This window comes from Paramormyrops kingsleyae, chromosome 6 (assembly GCF_048594095.1).
Source record: "Paramormyrops kingsleyae isolate MSU_618 chromosome 6, PKINGS_0.4, whole genome shotgun sequence".
NCBI classification, from domain to species: Eukaryota; Metazoa; Chordata; class Actinopteri; order Osteoglossiformes; family Mormyridae; genus Paramormyrops; species Paramormyrops kingsleyae.
In genome coordinates, this window is record NC_132802.1 from 18,498,718 (window position 1) to 18,514,402 (window position 15,685).

Sequence of the window (15,685 nt, forward strand, 5' to 3'; positions counted from 1 at the left end):
ATGGACACAATGGCCACTTAAAAAGAGTCAAAATAATGTTTAAGTTTGATGTACGTTGGACACCAGAGTAATAACTCATAGCAATACTGCTGCTGTTAACGTATAGCTTTTGACTGTATTTTTCCAAATCAGTTGTTTTCATTTTCTTCACAAATTTTCTTTACCAGTCTTGCATTAACAAGGACGATTTATGCAGGTTAGGGTATAGTCAGGGTGGGAGGCACTGGTTACAATTAACATATTTAAGTCTAAACACGGTTATTTGCCAGTTTCGCCGTTGTAAACCTGTAGGTGGTGCAAGTATAGAAGGATTGGAGAAGAAATATCACACAATGAAGTCTATCTTCTTGATGTCGATTGTACAAAGCTGCTTGTAGACAACTTACAGAAATTACAAGAAATATTAATTTACATCGTTACTGGTCTTGTATTTCTGCAGAATACACTAATAAACGCTACCTCACGATTAAACAGACTTAACAAATGCAGGCTATTTAGCACCTTAGTGAACCTCAAGAAAAACTTTTTTAACCATTTAAAATTGTGTTTCTGTATGACTTTCATAACATAAAGACTTTATAGCCATAGGCCTGGTAGCTTCTGGAAAGTGTTCTCTCATATTCTGTATCTATATTCACGTTTGTATTTTTCATGTAAACTGGACGTGCGCTTCTGTCTAAGGCGGACGCCTGTGCGGTATGTGCGTGTGACCAGGGGGGAGCAGCGGGGACTGAGAGAGGAGCCTAACATCAAGCAGAACTAAAACAAATAAAAATGACAAACTGCATGTTTTTTTAACAAAAAAAAAACATGCAGAAATTATATTCCGGAAGTATAATTATCAACGTGTTCTCTAGTTTTTACACCTTTCGCTTCTTGTCAATAGTACGTACGCATTTGACAGAGCTGGTGTAGCTTTATGCCAATCCTGTCTCATTAATCTTATCACAATTGAAAAGGTATGAAAATTTTAACGATCGCGGACACCATGGGAGGAGTAAGCGAGGCATTACAAATAAGATTTTTAAAAACTTTTGCTTATTACAGAATAATGCAAAGAGCATCAGACTTGAGTCAGGAAGAAATTGGTAAGTCAATCTTTTAAGCGCTTTATAATATAGCCTAATTCTCTCAGTCCATAAGCCCAGGAAAGCGACCTTTGGAGGAAAAAGAGACGGTAGCCTAATATATTTAAGGAGCATAAATAGATCACAACCACTATATTGTCTTAGTTGGGTTTTGTTTGTTTGCTTATTTATTTATTCTCAAAGTGTGGATTGTATTCATCTTATTAGTCGTTCGTGTTACATTTTTCAATTGCTTTTTAATAGACCTAAACACTTAATGTACACTATATGATTGCTAATGAGATTCTGGTTATAGGCTCCATTTCTTTCTTAAACACGCCCCGATTGATGAGACAGTTATATAGGACCCACGGGGGGGGGACAGCACTATGAATCATAGCAGCGCAAAAGCTACTGCGTTGTCAACTCGTATATTTACCTGTAACATTTACCAGACAGCTTAGAAAACCCGAAAAACGATACTGCTACTTCTGTTTTCTTTACTACTACTGTTTGTATATTACTACTACTACTACTACTGCTACTATACTACTGCTACTACTACTACTACTACTAATAATAATAATAATAATAATAATAACAATAATAGGTCAGAAGACAATACCGGGGAAATTGCTACGACACTTTCATAAAGGAACCTTCAACATCCAACGAGCCTACATGCATATTACGAGCATTGATCGTTACTCCTGACCCAGAAGAGACCCAGGACTCCCAGAATCGCAGTACCTTTCTGGATCTCTGTAGCAGCCATAACAGGAGATCAGACACCATGACCAAGAAAACGCGGCGATGGATTGTTCACATATTACTTTGTCTGGGGATTGTCTATTTAAAAATTGGGTGAGTATCTCGTTTCGGGATGCTCAGTATTCCATTCGATGTAAACAGAGTAGCATCAATGACAAAAGCTTCAAATTACAACGGTTTGAGCACAACATAAAACAAAACTTTGGCTTTATGCGTTTCATGTCATGTAAAATATGAAGGACCACGATGCTCAGCACTTGCAGTGTAATTTCTTAATCAGGGGAGATATTGCAGGCACGTTTTCGTTCAAAATTGCGCACAGCCACACGCACACACACACACACACACACACACACACACACACACACACACACATATATATATATATATATATATATATATATATATATATATATATATATATATATATATATATATATATATATATATATATCCGCCTATATGACTACACACAGCTATACACACACATACGTACATACGTAGGCTATGTCTATATGTATAAATTGAGGTCCACGATACCGGCTGCCCATAATATAAGATCAATGAGGGAGGTATTCCTTCCATTACCGGGAGGTTGATAATTACGGGCCTTTACGTAGTATTTCTTTCGGAAGGCCCCGGAAATATTGCTTTTCCTTTTGACTCCCTTTCAGGGGCTTCTCATCAGTGGTCGCGCTTGGAGCGAGTATAATTTGTAACAAGATTCCTGGTTTGGCTCCTCGACAGCGGATTATCTGTCAGAGCCGGCCCGACGCCATCATTATCATTGGCGAAGGGATCCAGATGGGCATCGACGAGTGCCAGTTTCAGTTCAGGAGTGGACGCTGGAACTGCTCCGCGCTTGGAGAAAGAACTGCCTTCGGAAGAGAACTGAAAGTGGGTATGTTACAGATCGGTTCAGCTATTGACCATCACGCATGGAAGGCAGTGAAACACCGACAGAGTCACATATGAATCAAACATCGTCCAAATATACTCGCTATGGTTGTTTTCTTGCTGTGGCACTGCCACTATAAATATGTACTGAATGTCAGTTCACTCACTCAACTATATTTTGAATTAAGAATATTTATTGTCGTTGAATTGCGATTATTAGACGACATATTCAAACCATTCAAACCAAAGGAAATTTCATACTCCCCGTAACAGGTACTTATTTTACTCTGACCAGCGTTTTTATAGCGAGGTCATCAAATTATTCCCAAAACACAGCTATATTCATAAATATTTATCTGGAAACACACACATATAACATAGGTTCATTAACACTTTCGTAGATATTTTATAGCATAATTTGTTTGTAGCCTAAATAATCACATGAAGTGCAGTAGGCTATTTTGAGAAAACTATGTCCAAATCTAATTATTCTGGAAAAAAAATTAAATTAAAATTAGGTGTTCATAAAAATTGAGTCATCAACAGTAATTAGATGGCTATGATACTGAGATGTTTTCTGCAGGTCCACTGGTGAGAAAGGAAAGGGGAACCATTGGCTTTTCATGTCTGGGAATTGGCCGAAGTGAGATAAAATGCTCAATTGAGCAGATTCCCCTGAACACAAACACGATTTCACACTTAACACGCTTCTTCACTTTCCCATGGCATTTTCTCAGGATCCAAACCAAGTTCAGGAGACAGTACTTATCATTCTGCAAAGGGTGAACGCACTTTTTGTTGCAATCAATCAAAATCAAAAGGGATGGGGGGAACCTACCTTTCTGAGATCTTTTTTTCCTGCAGCTCTCAGCATTGGCTTGCTAATGAAACCTCTATTGGGCAAAGCAGTTCATTATGTGTTTTAAGTGACAGATAAGACAACTAGACAAAGACAGTCACTTCACGCAAAGTAGTGACGACTCTAACACTGCTGCCTAGTCAGTGTGCCACGGACAAGCGTGACAACTGGATTAGCCGCTGTCCAGAAAGAAGATGTGAGCTGAATGGCATTGTTTGCAATTGCAGCTTTAAGAAGATAAGAACTGCAGAGGTGATTAGCTTAATATGTTTGTATGTGTTAGACACAGTCTGTGCAAAGGTTTTAAAAGTAAAATAAGCTTCACTTACTTTTCTTGGCTTACTAACTTACTGGTTTACGAGTGGCGTCCATTATCTATAAATACCAGACTTTTTTATCTTTATTAATTGGTAATTGAAATGTAGAAAACATCTACATGATAAGATGTTGAGAGGAGTTTACGTGAATGAAACATGTTAAACTTTAGTGACCCCGCCCTTTGTTAATGTTACTAATCTCCCAGAAACATTATCCTTATATAAATGACCAGGAAATAAACGGTCTGGGAGATTTGAGGCAGTCTGACAGGATGGGATCACAGTTTTTGAATCTTGTGTGTTGAAGCTGGAGTTATTTAAAAGACCTGTTGTTCACAAATCTGTGAATCATTTTTTCTCAGTTACTATAAAGTTTAGTTATCTTTTAATACTTAAATGTATATTTATTATTTATTTGGATGCACTTAGGTTTTAAAGTAGTTTGTAACTTTTTTAAAAAGTTTTTTTTAAGTGTGACTTTCTGGACCAAGTCTTTATAATTAAATTAATTAAATTAATTTCCCTAAGATTGTAAAAAATAGTGTCAATATGCACAAAAAGCAAAATATGAGGATTGATGGAACATGTTTATGTATGGTTCTGCTAATAAACTATTTTCATATTTAAATACATATATTTGAAATCGGACAGCACTGCACAGCAAGGTTGCACAGCAAACTCCTCATTATATCGCATAGTCCTTTGAGATTGGGGCTCTAAAGGAATGAAGAGAAATCCCAGCAGCATACTGTCACTGTGCAGCGCACAGAATTGTAATTAATCAGCAGCCAAAGGCCTAGCAAGCAGTGTAATGCTAAATTTAAGATTTAGAATAAATAGTATGTAGGTTTTACGTTTGTCATTTCATTCTATATATAGGAAGTCACCACACAAGTAACAAATTGAATTTGCTTGTTGCATTTATTTGACAGGTTTCGAAAAAGAGCACATTTACCTATCTGCTGTCACCCCTTTCCTACTGAAACTTAGTTTTTATCTAAACATGTTACATAGTAAGTGATTTAATCAAACAGAAATAGCTTTGGATTAAACTTCTATCCATGCTTTTTGTTGTTGAAGGTGAACTCTTTACCTGAGAGGTTACCGTATGTCCGGGATTCCCTGGATGCGTCCTCTTTTTGGGTCCCTGTCCAGACATCTGGTTTTTCAATAATTGGATTGTCTGGGTTTAGCGCTGCAACCTGTATGACCCAGTGTTGCAAGGTACAGTGGAGTACCAATTGAAGGAAAAGGCACCGATTTTTATTATACGGCAGCCACTCAGTATCGTCGCACAGCATTTGCAAGTCTCGTGCACGTGTTTACTTTAAAAATTAAACAATATGCACAACAATAACTCTTCCGCTGCTCACGTCACTATCCGGAGCCCATTGGCACCTTGACACTAAATTTTTGTTTTGGTGGGAACAGTGAATCGCGTCGTTTGCTTGAAGTTTAACAAACTGTAGCTCAGCGTTTTGTAACTTTTGTTGAAGAGACATATATTGTGTCGTTTGTTTGTAGATTGTAAATCCAGAGTTAACTGTAAGGTTGCCATACGTCCAGGTTTCCCCAGATGCAAATTTTCATTTTACAGGGGGGAACGGAAACTCATTAATATTCATGAGAGAAGTGCTACCTGATTGACCTGTGAATGCGAAAACTCATTAATATTCTGAATCCTGGACACATCCTCTTTTTCATCTCATCAAATATGGTAACCCGATGTTAACCCTGGATGATTAATCTATGAATCTATCAAACAGTATAATATAGGTTTAGATAACATTGCCCACAATAATAATACCTGGTTACATCTCATGCTACCATATTTTACAATGCTGATGTCACAAAGAATCCACCTCTGTTATAGGATTACTGCAGTACCCATGTTACATCCTTAGGTAGCATGTGACTCCTTCAAGCCGCAGTGGCGTTTACCGTAACTCAAACCACGTACAGTGTAAGTGTTTGGGAGCCCTCCTAGTGGCCACAAACTGTAACTACACTAGGAGGTGTGTAGGAGGGACTTGGCTGGGGGGTGGTGGTGGTGACTTTTGAGTGGGGCCCCAGAAATAACAAACACTCCCATGCCTTCAAACAATCATTTTAATGACAAATGATTGGGGCTCTGCCCACTGCAGTCATCTTCCACATGTGATAGAGGCTGGGACTGTGCCCAGGCTGGAGTCTACATACAAATCCTCTATCTTTTTCCATTGTATTGTCTCTTAAATAAACACTTTATTCGTTCATTGTACTCATTGGGCAGACTGACCTTTCCTTCCTGTTGCAGTCGCCCATCTTCAGACTTTTGCTACACTTAAGAAGAAAATTGATTGTGATTTTATTGTTGTCATTGTTTTTCAGCCCTTGTGACCCTTGCGGGCGTCATTAACTCTGTAATTAGTGCTTTATTTATAGCATGAAGGGAAATGATCTCTTTAGTGTTAAACTAACACGGTATCCAGTGATACATATGCTGGTTTTCCTTGCAAACATATAGGGACAAGCAACACTTCAATACAGCAGTGAAATACTGGATCTGATCCCAGTGAAAATGTCTTCCCTGGTCCAGGTAGCAAGGAGGCAGCATTCACTTACGCCATCATCTCCGCCGGGGTGGCCCACGCCGTCACCTCCGCCTGTGCACAGGGCAACTTGAGCGACTGTGACTGTGACCAAGAGAAACAAGGCTTCTATGACCATGAAGAAGGTTGGAGGTGGGGAGGCTGCTCAGCAGATATCCGCTTCGGCCTGGACTTCTCCAAGGTGTTCGTGGACGCCAGGGAGGTTAAGAAGAATCCCAGGGCGCTGATGAACCTGCACAACAACGAGGCCGGACGCAAGGTAGGTGCACTATGGCCTGCGCATTCCATTCCCATGGTGACCTTGTTTCTTTGTGGAGGTTATTGGCAGAGTTTGGTACGATTAATCATTACATGTGGCAACATTATACCTGCATGAAAGCTTTGCCCGAGCCTAAAATCTCAAAAGAAACCCACCCCCCCCAAAAAACGTCAAAGTTACAGAAGAAAACACTGGTCTAAGAGTAGATGTCTAAGCAGCTGAGGATCTGATTGGCCGGCTGGTAACTGATTAGCTATTCTGCACTAAAAGGGGAGGTAGCCTCATTAAAGAGATGCAACAGAGATGATGACATTGTCCAGAGAAACGTGGGGATTCTGAAAAAGGCAGAGCCCTTATGTAGCTGCTATTAGGCCCCATACACACACTTCAAGTCAATTTAAGTGTATCTCAGTATTCAGCAGCCCAGAGACATGCAGCGGGTCTGCGGTGCCACTGACGCCTCACCTTTGCATCGACAACACAAACAGGGGCTTAGTTAGCATGAGTGCCGATGCTGCCGCGTAGCTGGGGCTGCCAGGAGGGGGCGTCACTGACTCCACACAGTCTGCTCCTCTTGGCCAAAGACAAAAAGCGGGCCGATTGAAAGCCTGCGTGAGGCCGCAGCAGTAGGCAGGAGCCGGTAGTGCTGTCTCAGCTCCCTCCAGCGACTCTCCTGCACCACAGAGAGCCGATTCATCCGACCTGCACGTTCCCAGCCTCGCTGAAGGGCTCCACTTGGGTTTGGCCAAGCCGTTCACCATGGCAACTCTTCAACACTCAGTATGTGCCACCTTCTCTGGATGGCCCAGATGCCTCACAGCATTAACTGCATTCATCTTACACCCATATTTTTCCTCCCTTTGTTAAAGGGCCTCAACAGAGGTTTTATGCTAATCAGGCTAATGGCATTGAGGTCAGCGAGGGATAGAATGGTTGTCACATGTTTCAGTCACAGCTGCTGATGGATGAGAAGACCAGCACTAAAGTAATTTTTATTTGGTGGCTTAAGTGAAAAGGGAAGGTGGCAGATGGGCATTCCATTGGAAATTTGCATTATACCTAATTTTTTTGTGTTAATTCTTGCTGATATTGTTTCATTAATTTGGCGTAACTTGCTCCTATCGCTTAATTGTGTGCGTGTCTGTCCCATGGTGGGCCGGCACCCCGTCTGGGGTGTCCCCTCCCTGGGGTGTCCCCTCCCTGGGGTTCCTGGCTCACTCTGACAATTACGTGTTATAAAAGTTAAAAATTATACTTGTGTATTGAGAACATTGTGCAAACTCAGTCATTAATAAACAAACGGACAATATTTCAGCTGCAGCTCGTTTATAAAAGCTGTGCAAAATTTGGGGTTGTGCTAATAATGAGATACTGATGTTGGGTAACTGATGTTTTTGTTAAATATAAATGGTAACACTGTCCTTGAAGCTCTCATCTATAATGCACTACAATGACATTATACTGTGGACTATAATACTTCTTAAACTCCAGTGAAGCTCTCATCTATAATGCACTATAGATACCTTTATAATTCATTGTAATGGTCAGTATTAGAATTAAGGATGATTTACTGTATTATAAAGGTATCGGTAAGGCATAACCACCTCACACTGAAAATGGACACCCTTTATGCACCCTTTCAGCTTCCTGTCACTATGTAATGAAAGGTGGATGGTTTGCAATGCATCATGGAACCTGTAGTCTTTTTCAGAGAAGTTATCAGTGGGTTTTGAAGTTCATTTGAAATAAAACGTGAACACAGATCAGTATCAAGCTTCTTTGCAGGAGTTTACTGTAGCTGAAATTAATGTAATATCAACAAACACGGAAGATGGTGTTGCATTTGTTTTGAGCAGAATCACACAATAAAAGTTTGATTGGGCTGCAGGCAGGACTGGGAGAAATGCCTGGAATGCTAGAACGTCCCAAGCGTAAAAAGTTGAAGTATTTTATATACATGCTAAAAACCGCCAAAAATACTCATCTGTTCTTCTTTATGGCAACTAAACAGTTAAATAGTTTTCTTGATTTGTGTCGTTAGCAGTGAGATGATTTTATTAGGCCTATATTTAATAATTAAATAATTTTGTAAATTTAAATACCATCTCTGTTATGGTATGTGGCAAGTGAAACAAATATATTACAGTGTTTGTCACTTGTCCATCCAGGAAGACCAAAGGGCTTTTATCCAGCACTTCAAATAAAGGCAAGAACAACAATAAATAAAAGAGTGAATGAGAGAGTTAAAAAGAGCTTCACACTCTCATCAATCCACATCCTTACAATGGCTGGGAAAGCATTTACCCTGCAGCTAAAATGCAGGCAGAGTGCAAGTCTTCACCAGTATGCGTCACCCTGACGAGCTCAGCCATTCTCAGTATCAGATAAGGTAAATGCAGAATCTTAGAAATGAGGGAGACATCAATACTTGTCTTGCAACGTTATTTGTAAAGAAATATGTTGCGCAAGCATTTCTAATTGTATTTACTGTATTGACTTGTACTGAATTTCATATCTTAAGGCGTTTTTTTTTTTTTAGATTTTTACAGACAGACTTGCCGCTTACTTGCAGTCAGACTAATTTCTGTGTGATGTGTTCAAGTATTTAGGATGACAAGGTGAAAAGGAGGAATGAGAGATTCTTCAGTATGTTGCACAGGATTTCCCTCTTCTGCACAGTGTGACAGCACGAAAAACTGAAAGTCCTGGGCAGCCTGCCTGCATCTATTCTCCTTCCGCTTCTCTCACATCCATTCAGTCAAAGCCACCAAACTCCTGCTGCTTGACTTTCCACAGCAAGGCGATGTGTCACCGCAGAGTATGGAGACACGTGCATCAGGTCTCATGTCGCGGGATGCTAGCTTACGCAGTCTGCTTGATGTTTGGCCTGTGTATCTCTGTCCACCTATTTTACAGAGCACATTTTCAATCAGTTTTCTTTTTTCTTAATAAAAAATGTACCCAAATTATTTTGGACAAACAGTTTTTGTGTTTTATCAGTTTATTAGTATTGAAGTAAAGTGAGAGGAGTAAATAAACATTTCTGTGTGTACTGTATGTATTGATTGTTCAGCTGTTGTGTTTTTTTCTTCTTACTGAGAGTGTGAAACCAACTGTGTCCTTGCACAATGAATTGAAAAACTGCCGTGTTGCTTGCATGGAATGAGCAAGGGGCCCTGTCTCAGCCTGTAAAACTATTCCAGTCGTTACTTTCCACGTCTAGGAAGCTGTGATCAAGGATGCACTGTCTTCATGTTATGACAGCAGCTATGATTTTTTTGTATGGTGGGCTAATATGATCCAAGTTGTTTGTTACTGGCTGTCTATAAACTTCTGGAAAATTTTCCTTTGGAAGCCACCAAAGCCTGTTCCCAAATCAGAAATCAAATGCAATTTAATAGAACTAATTGTTTGCCTAATATGGTACACTATAGCCCTCATTGCTCTTTACACACTGCACAGATTAGAACTTAGATCTGTTGCTTAGGTCAATAAAAGGCTGCAGGGACTCCCTCTTTAATCTATGGAACCTATGTCGAATGCTTCCATAGCAGTAATTATGTTGCCAATATTTTCAGATCTTAGAGAAGAACATGCAGCAAGAGTGCAAATGTCATGGAGTGTCGGGGTCCTGCACGACCAGAACCTGCTGGACCACGCTGCCCAAGTTCCGTGAGCTGGGCAACATCCTGAAGGACAAGTATAGCATAGCAGTACACGTGGAGCCTGTGGTCATCAATCACAAGAGGCGGCCTTTCCTCAAGATCAAGAAGCCGAACTCGTACCGCAAGCCGCTGGTCACGGACCTGGTCTACATAGATAAGTCTCCCAACTACTGCGAGGGAGACCCGGCGACAGGCAGCGTGGGCACACGTGGCCGGGCGTGCAACAGGACAGCGCAACAGCCTGGCAGCTGCGACTTGATGTGCTGCGGCCGTGGCTACAACACGCACCAGTACTCACGTGTCTGGCAGTGCAACTGTAAGTTCCTCTGGTGCTGCTATGTTAAGTGCAACACCTGCAGTGAGAGGACAGAGGTTTATACATGCAAGTGAAGCATGTGTCTTATGCTTTTCGTTTGCTATCTTGCAATGTGAGACGTACATGGAATGGGAGGGAATAGACAGCTTTTGCTCGTTCGGAGTTCTTTGGCCTGATCTGCATTTGGTGATGGCTCCCCTTCAGATTTTGCTGCCATGGAATGTGGGGACGCAAAGGGAAACAGCACTGAGGTTTCACGAGGAATATGATATCAAAGTATGGGGAGAACAGAAGCTAACGAGATGGAATGATCCCAGAAAGCATGCCTTACAGCTTGTTGGAGGACCGGATTCCCTCTGGTCAGCACCAGGGGCGTTGCGGGCCAAAACTGTGATAAGTGGGAAACCCATCCTGCCCCAACCATCGCTGTCAGTTTGTAAAGGAATTCTTAGCACTTACACCAGTACAAGGGCCTATCTACAGCAGTGGTACAGGAGCATACCTTCACCTGTGGTACAATGGAACAGAAGTTCTGAACTTTCTCTTTTTTGCCATGGTTTATATAGTGATATTTAACATTTTATATAGATATAATATTAATATATTTAATGAGAAAACTACTGATACTTTTTCTTACTGATTTCGTTAAGGGGACAGAGACTACTGATACATTTCCTGGGATGATGTAAAGCCTTTCCAGTTGCCTTTTTGTGGTTCATGGGAGTTTTATTTACGAAAAAAAGTTCTGAGGGCAGAACAAAAAATGATTGGTTCAGTGAGATAACCAATCAAATTGTGGAGGAGGTGGGTCCAAGCAAATAGAGGAGGCAGTACTAACTAATCAGATGTCTTGGTCCTGCCTCCTCTAATTGCTTAGACCCACCTCCTCTACAGTCTGATTGGTTATCTATCTGAGTTAATCATTTTTTAAATTCTGCCCTCAAAATTTTTCTGTAAGTAAAACTCCCACGAGCCTTTTTGTGTTGCCTACTGATGTTCATGAGTGCGTATTTTTTAATACTAATATGAAAAGTGGCACCATGAAGCTTTACCCAGCTGCTGAAAAATACTCTGGAATCATTATACGCTATAAAAAGTTGCCAGAGTTGAAAATGCATACAGTAATTATTTGGGAATGATTCTTGATGGTTGGTCAAAGCGAGAAGCTGTGATTGAAAAACAAAAATATAAACTTTAATTGTTTTTGATGCCACATTGACTATTCTAACAAATATTTTTAACCAGTAGCAATAATCATACTCTCAGCAATTTTTCCCTTGTGTGGAAAATACTTGTTGAAAGAATATAGAGTATTTTGTTAGAAGCTATTTTTGTATGACTGTTTAATTTATATGGTTGCTTGATGCATATTTGTCCTGTTCATGCCTCTTTCTGTCTGACTCAGTTGACAAAGCCTGGCATATACTAAAATATTGGTTGCTGTCGATTTGGCCGGTGCGTTAAGTATGTGTTATTTCAGTGGAAAATAGAGTATATGTGTACAACCTGCTTCATTTATCCAATACATGAACAGGAATATGCCTGCTGCCTTTTTGGATTAACTCTCTGTTCTGCATTGATTGACGTGAGACTCATCGCATTGTCTGACATAGAAAAAGGTTTGGATGACATAGGTTGTCTTCAGTATATTGTTGGTGCAAGACTGTCAAAGGTAATGATCGTAGGTTCAAAAAAATCAGATGATCAGGCCAATGTTCTACCATACATTGATAACAAATCACAGTGCTGCAGTCAGTTTTGCAAGTCGCTTTTGGTGTTAGAGGATTTATTGGATCAAAGTCTAATATAACACTGAAGTAATCACAAAATTGCTAGTGTATTATGCTTTGGATTTGTTTCAGAAAAATAATAGCTATATTTGTTTAATAAAACTACTGCATTCTATAGCATCCATCTCCACCACAAAAAAGGAAACATAATTATCTTTTAACGCCATCCTCCCTTGAAGTTGTTTTGAATGTTGGATGTAAAATGCTATAGTGACATTTTGAGATCTTGACTATCACAGAAATTACAGACTTATACAGACTAAAAACAACCTAACTTCAAAAGACATCATTAATCATATGTCCTCACTTTAACACATTCAAAGATCTGAAAAACAGCTTCATAAGCGATGTTGTTGATGCTTGAAAGGTTTAGGATAATTGAACACTTGGGAGGGTGAGAAGTTGATTGGTGAAGCATATAGAGGTGTTTGTGCTTTAAAGCACTGAGCCAAGGGTGTCATGGAAACCATTTGGCTAAAGTGTAGAGTCGTTTGCAATAGGGTGATAGAAAGCTTTGCTATCTGCTTCATTTACTCTTCTGTGATGCGTTGTCTGGACAACACCACTGTGCATCTGAACATGCAATGTGGCTTCCAACAGAAGGTGGGGTATCCATCAATGAAGTGTTAATTATAGAATTCCAGGGGAAAAAAATCAAAAAGACTGCTAAAAAGAACCAAAAAAGCCCACTATTTGGAATGCTGTAGAGAAATTCCATTCTCAATAGCAAAATTATACTTTGTATTAACGTTTGTTAGTTATATACAAATATGAGAAGTATAAGGCATTATGCAAGGGCTCCAGCCCTGTACTTTTCATGTGTGTGCTACGCTGGCATAACCACAAACCCACTGGGTCATAAAACACAAGTGTCTCTTTCTTTAACATTAACAACCTAAATTCTAGGGGTGATCAAGGTGCCGGCTAACCTCAGTGAGACGTTTCTCCTAAACCTGCTTTGAGTCATTCCCAAGGAATTTGGTGTTTAATACCTGTGTTGGTCTGAGATGGCCCTGATCCTCCTGCCACCTTGTTAACAAGCTCATATTTCATGGGTCGCTCAATGCGCACACCTGCATGCACCTGGATCCCAGTGGTAGCCCTTGATTTATGGCTGCCATTCTGTTTCGCGCTGCTGTTGCTGGATCCGTGCCACGACTTTTCATTTGGTACCTGGTTAATGAAACATTTAGCTAAGTACAGTATCATTAATCTGAAAGTACAGCACTGAAGGCTTTGATTAGTTAATCTTTAATTACAAATTGGTAGCTAACAATGACCATCATGAGCTAACAGACCTAATACTTTTTAAGGGACCTAATGATTTATTGTTCAATAAATATAAGTGTAAGAGGGTGACAGGTGGCCCAGGAGAAGCCCTGAGGTAATATCCTTGAACTAGGTGCTGAATGCACCAGTAAAATACCAAACTGTAAAAACTGGCAAAAAAAATAGTTTATTTGGATAAAACTATCAACCAAGCAAATAAATATAAATCACTGTACCTGAGCAGCAGTCATTCAACCGGTGAGTAACATATTTTACATATTATACCTGCTTAAGACCTGCTGTGCAGTGAATTATAATCCATATCCTTATGGATCGCAGTTGCACATGAGTTCAGGGAATCCAAGGACAACAATTGTTTGCTCCTGCGAAATTAGTTTATTTTACAATAAAAAACTGGGGAGTATTAATCAGCTAAATTTGCTGGACACCAGCTTCTCAGCACAAACCCCACCCTAACCTAAAGGAGGTTGTTGCTCAGGTAGGTCTATTAAATATACATTAACAGAGCCAGAGAATGCAAGTAAGCTACTGAGCCGAACTGCCGGCATGTTGAAACGTGGAAACATTTGTACAGGTAAGAGTTAACCCACACAATGTCTAATATATACCAAAGATCCATTCAAATGCCCTACAACAAGGACAAAAATAGGAAACGATTAACAATGAATTGAATGAGGTAAGGATGAGGATAAATAAAAGACTGTAATTAGAGATTATGAGGAATGGAAAATGAGTTGGGGGGTGTTCTTTGCTTACCCCCCCCCCCCCCATCCATAAATCACCTGAAACATAATTTCATCAGTTGCATGTGTGTTTTCTCTGGTTCAGACATGTATATTCAGCACCTCAGCGACCTGCATGCAACGTTTATCCTCTCCCTTCAAAATCCGTAAGGTTTTTAGGAAGCAGGCACAGGGGATTATGATGTAGAAGAATCTGCCGTGGATGTAATGAAATAATAAAGCGTTCCTTTAAGCATGTTTACTAATAGTGTGTCTCCAGTCCCCAGGGTACAATGACATCAGATCCCTAAGTCTGTCTTTAAGTCAAATTTGTACGTAAGTCGGAAATAATAATAATACAGTACATTATAAGAACAATAATTACACAGTAATAAGAAAAGTAACCACATATGTTGCTATGTACTAGACCTCCAGCTGATGAACCTCTGAAGCCAGTCAATGTTTTCACAAATGTAACAAAGTATTGCATGTGTTCATTATTACGAAACATTGTATTTAACCCAGTTTTTAATTTAACAGACATTACGGCAGTCCATTTGTAATGACGAGTTTTCCGCAAGTTGGACGTTCTTAGCCTGGGGCGACTGTCCTGCGACACAGACAGTAACGTCAGCAAGCCCAGTGAAATGCTTCTGAACGGGACACAATATTTATGGCCAATGAGGCAAAAAAGGAACTACATGATTAGTCTGGATAAGGGTCTCAGCTGGCATATATGCAGGAACAAGGCTGCACGATTTAGAGCCTAAAACCTTTGCCCAGGGGCATCTATGGATGAATATAATGGGTTGGAGCAATATGGAAAGCAGGCATGAGAATAAAAAACAAGAATGCTAACAATGCTCCACATTATTTTTGGCATTTTTACATATCAGGCAATTGAAAGAATGAGATCAGTGCACAGAGACACGCAATACTGTATGACCCCTGCATACAGCACACTTGCCTTGCACTTTTCTCCTAGTCCACGTCATTTGAGCCATTGTGTATCTCCTAACAGGATGTCTTCAATGGAGACACATGACCTGCTCATGCCCTAAAGGGTGTCACATAACTGCAATTTATTGGGTGTTCTGTCTCTGCAGACCACGTTCCACCTGGTCCATTTAGGTAGTGCTCA

At 40.1% G+C, this 15,685-nt stretch overlaps 1 protein-coding gene across 4 annotated transcripts; it reads left to right on the plus strand.

Annotated features, from left to right (window-relative positions):
• Positions 1-720: 720 nt before the first annotated feature.
• Positions 721-14,800, plus strand: LOC111840379 (protein Wnt-7a-like). Of its 4 annotated transcripts, XM_023805135.2 has the most exons (6): positions 721-959; positions 1,048-1,088; positions 1,678-1,931; positions 2,513-2,739; positions 6,490-6,761; positions 10,340-14,800. In XM_023805135.2, exons 3-6 carry the CDS (start codon positions 1,861-1,863, stop codon positions 10,814-10,816), a joined length of 1,047 nt encoding a protein of 348 aa, XP_023660903.2. In that variant the 5' UTR covers positions 721-959; positions 1,048-1,088; positions 1,678-1,860; the 3' UTR covers positions 10,817-14,800. The 4 variants fall into 4 exon arrangements, with proteins under 4 accessions (XP_023660903.2, XP_072569891.1, XP_023660904.2 ...); XM_072713790.1 differs by having other exon boundaries at positions 721-1,088; XM_023805136.2 differs by lacking the exons at positions 721-959; positions 1,048-1,088 and having other exon boundaries at positions 1,175-1,931; positions 2,586-2,739.
• Positions 14,801-15,685: the final 885 nt, after the last annotated feature.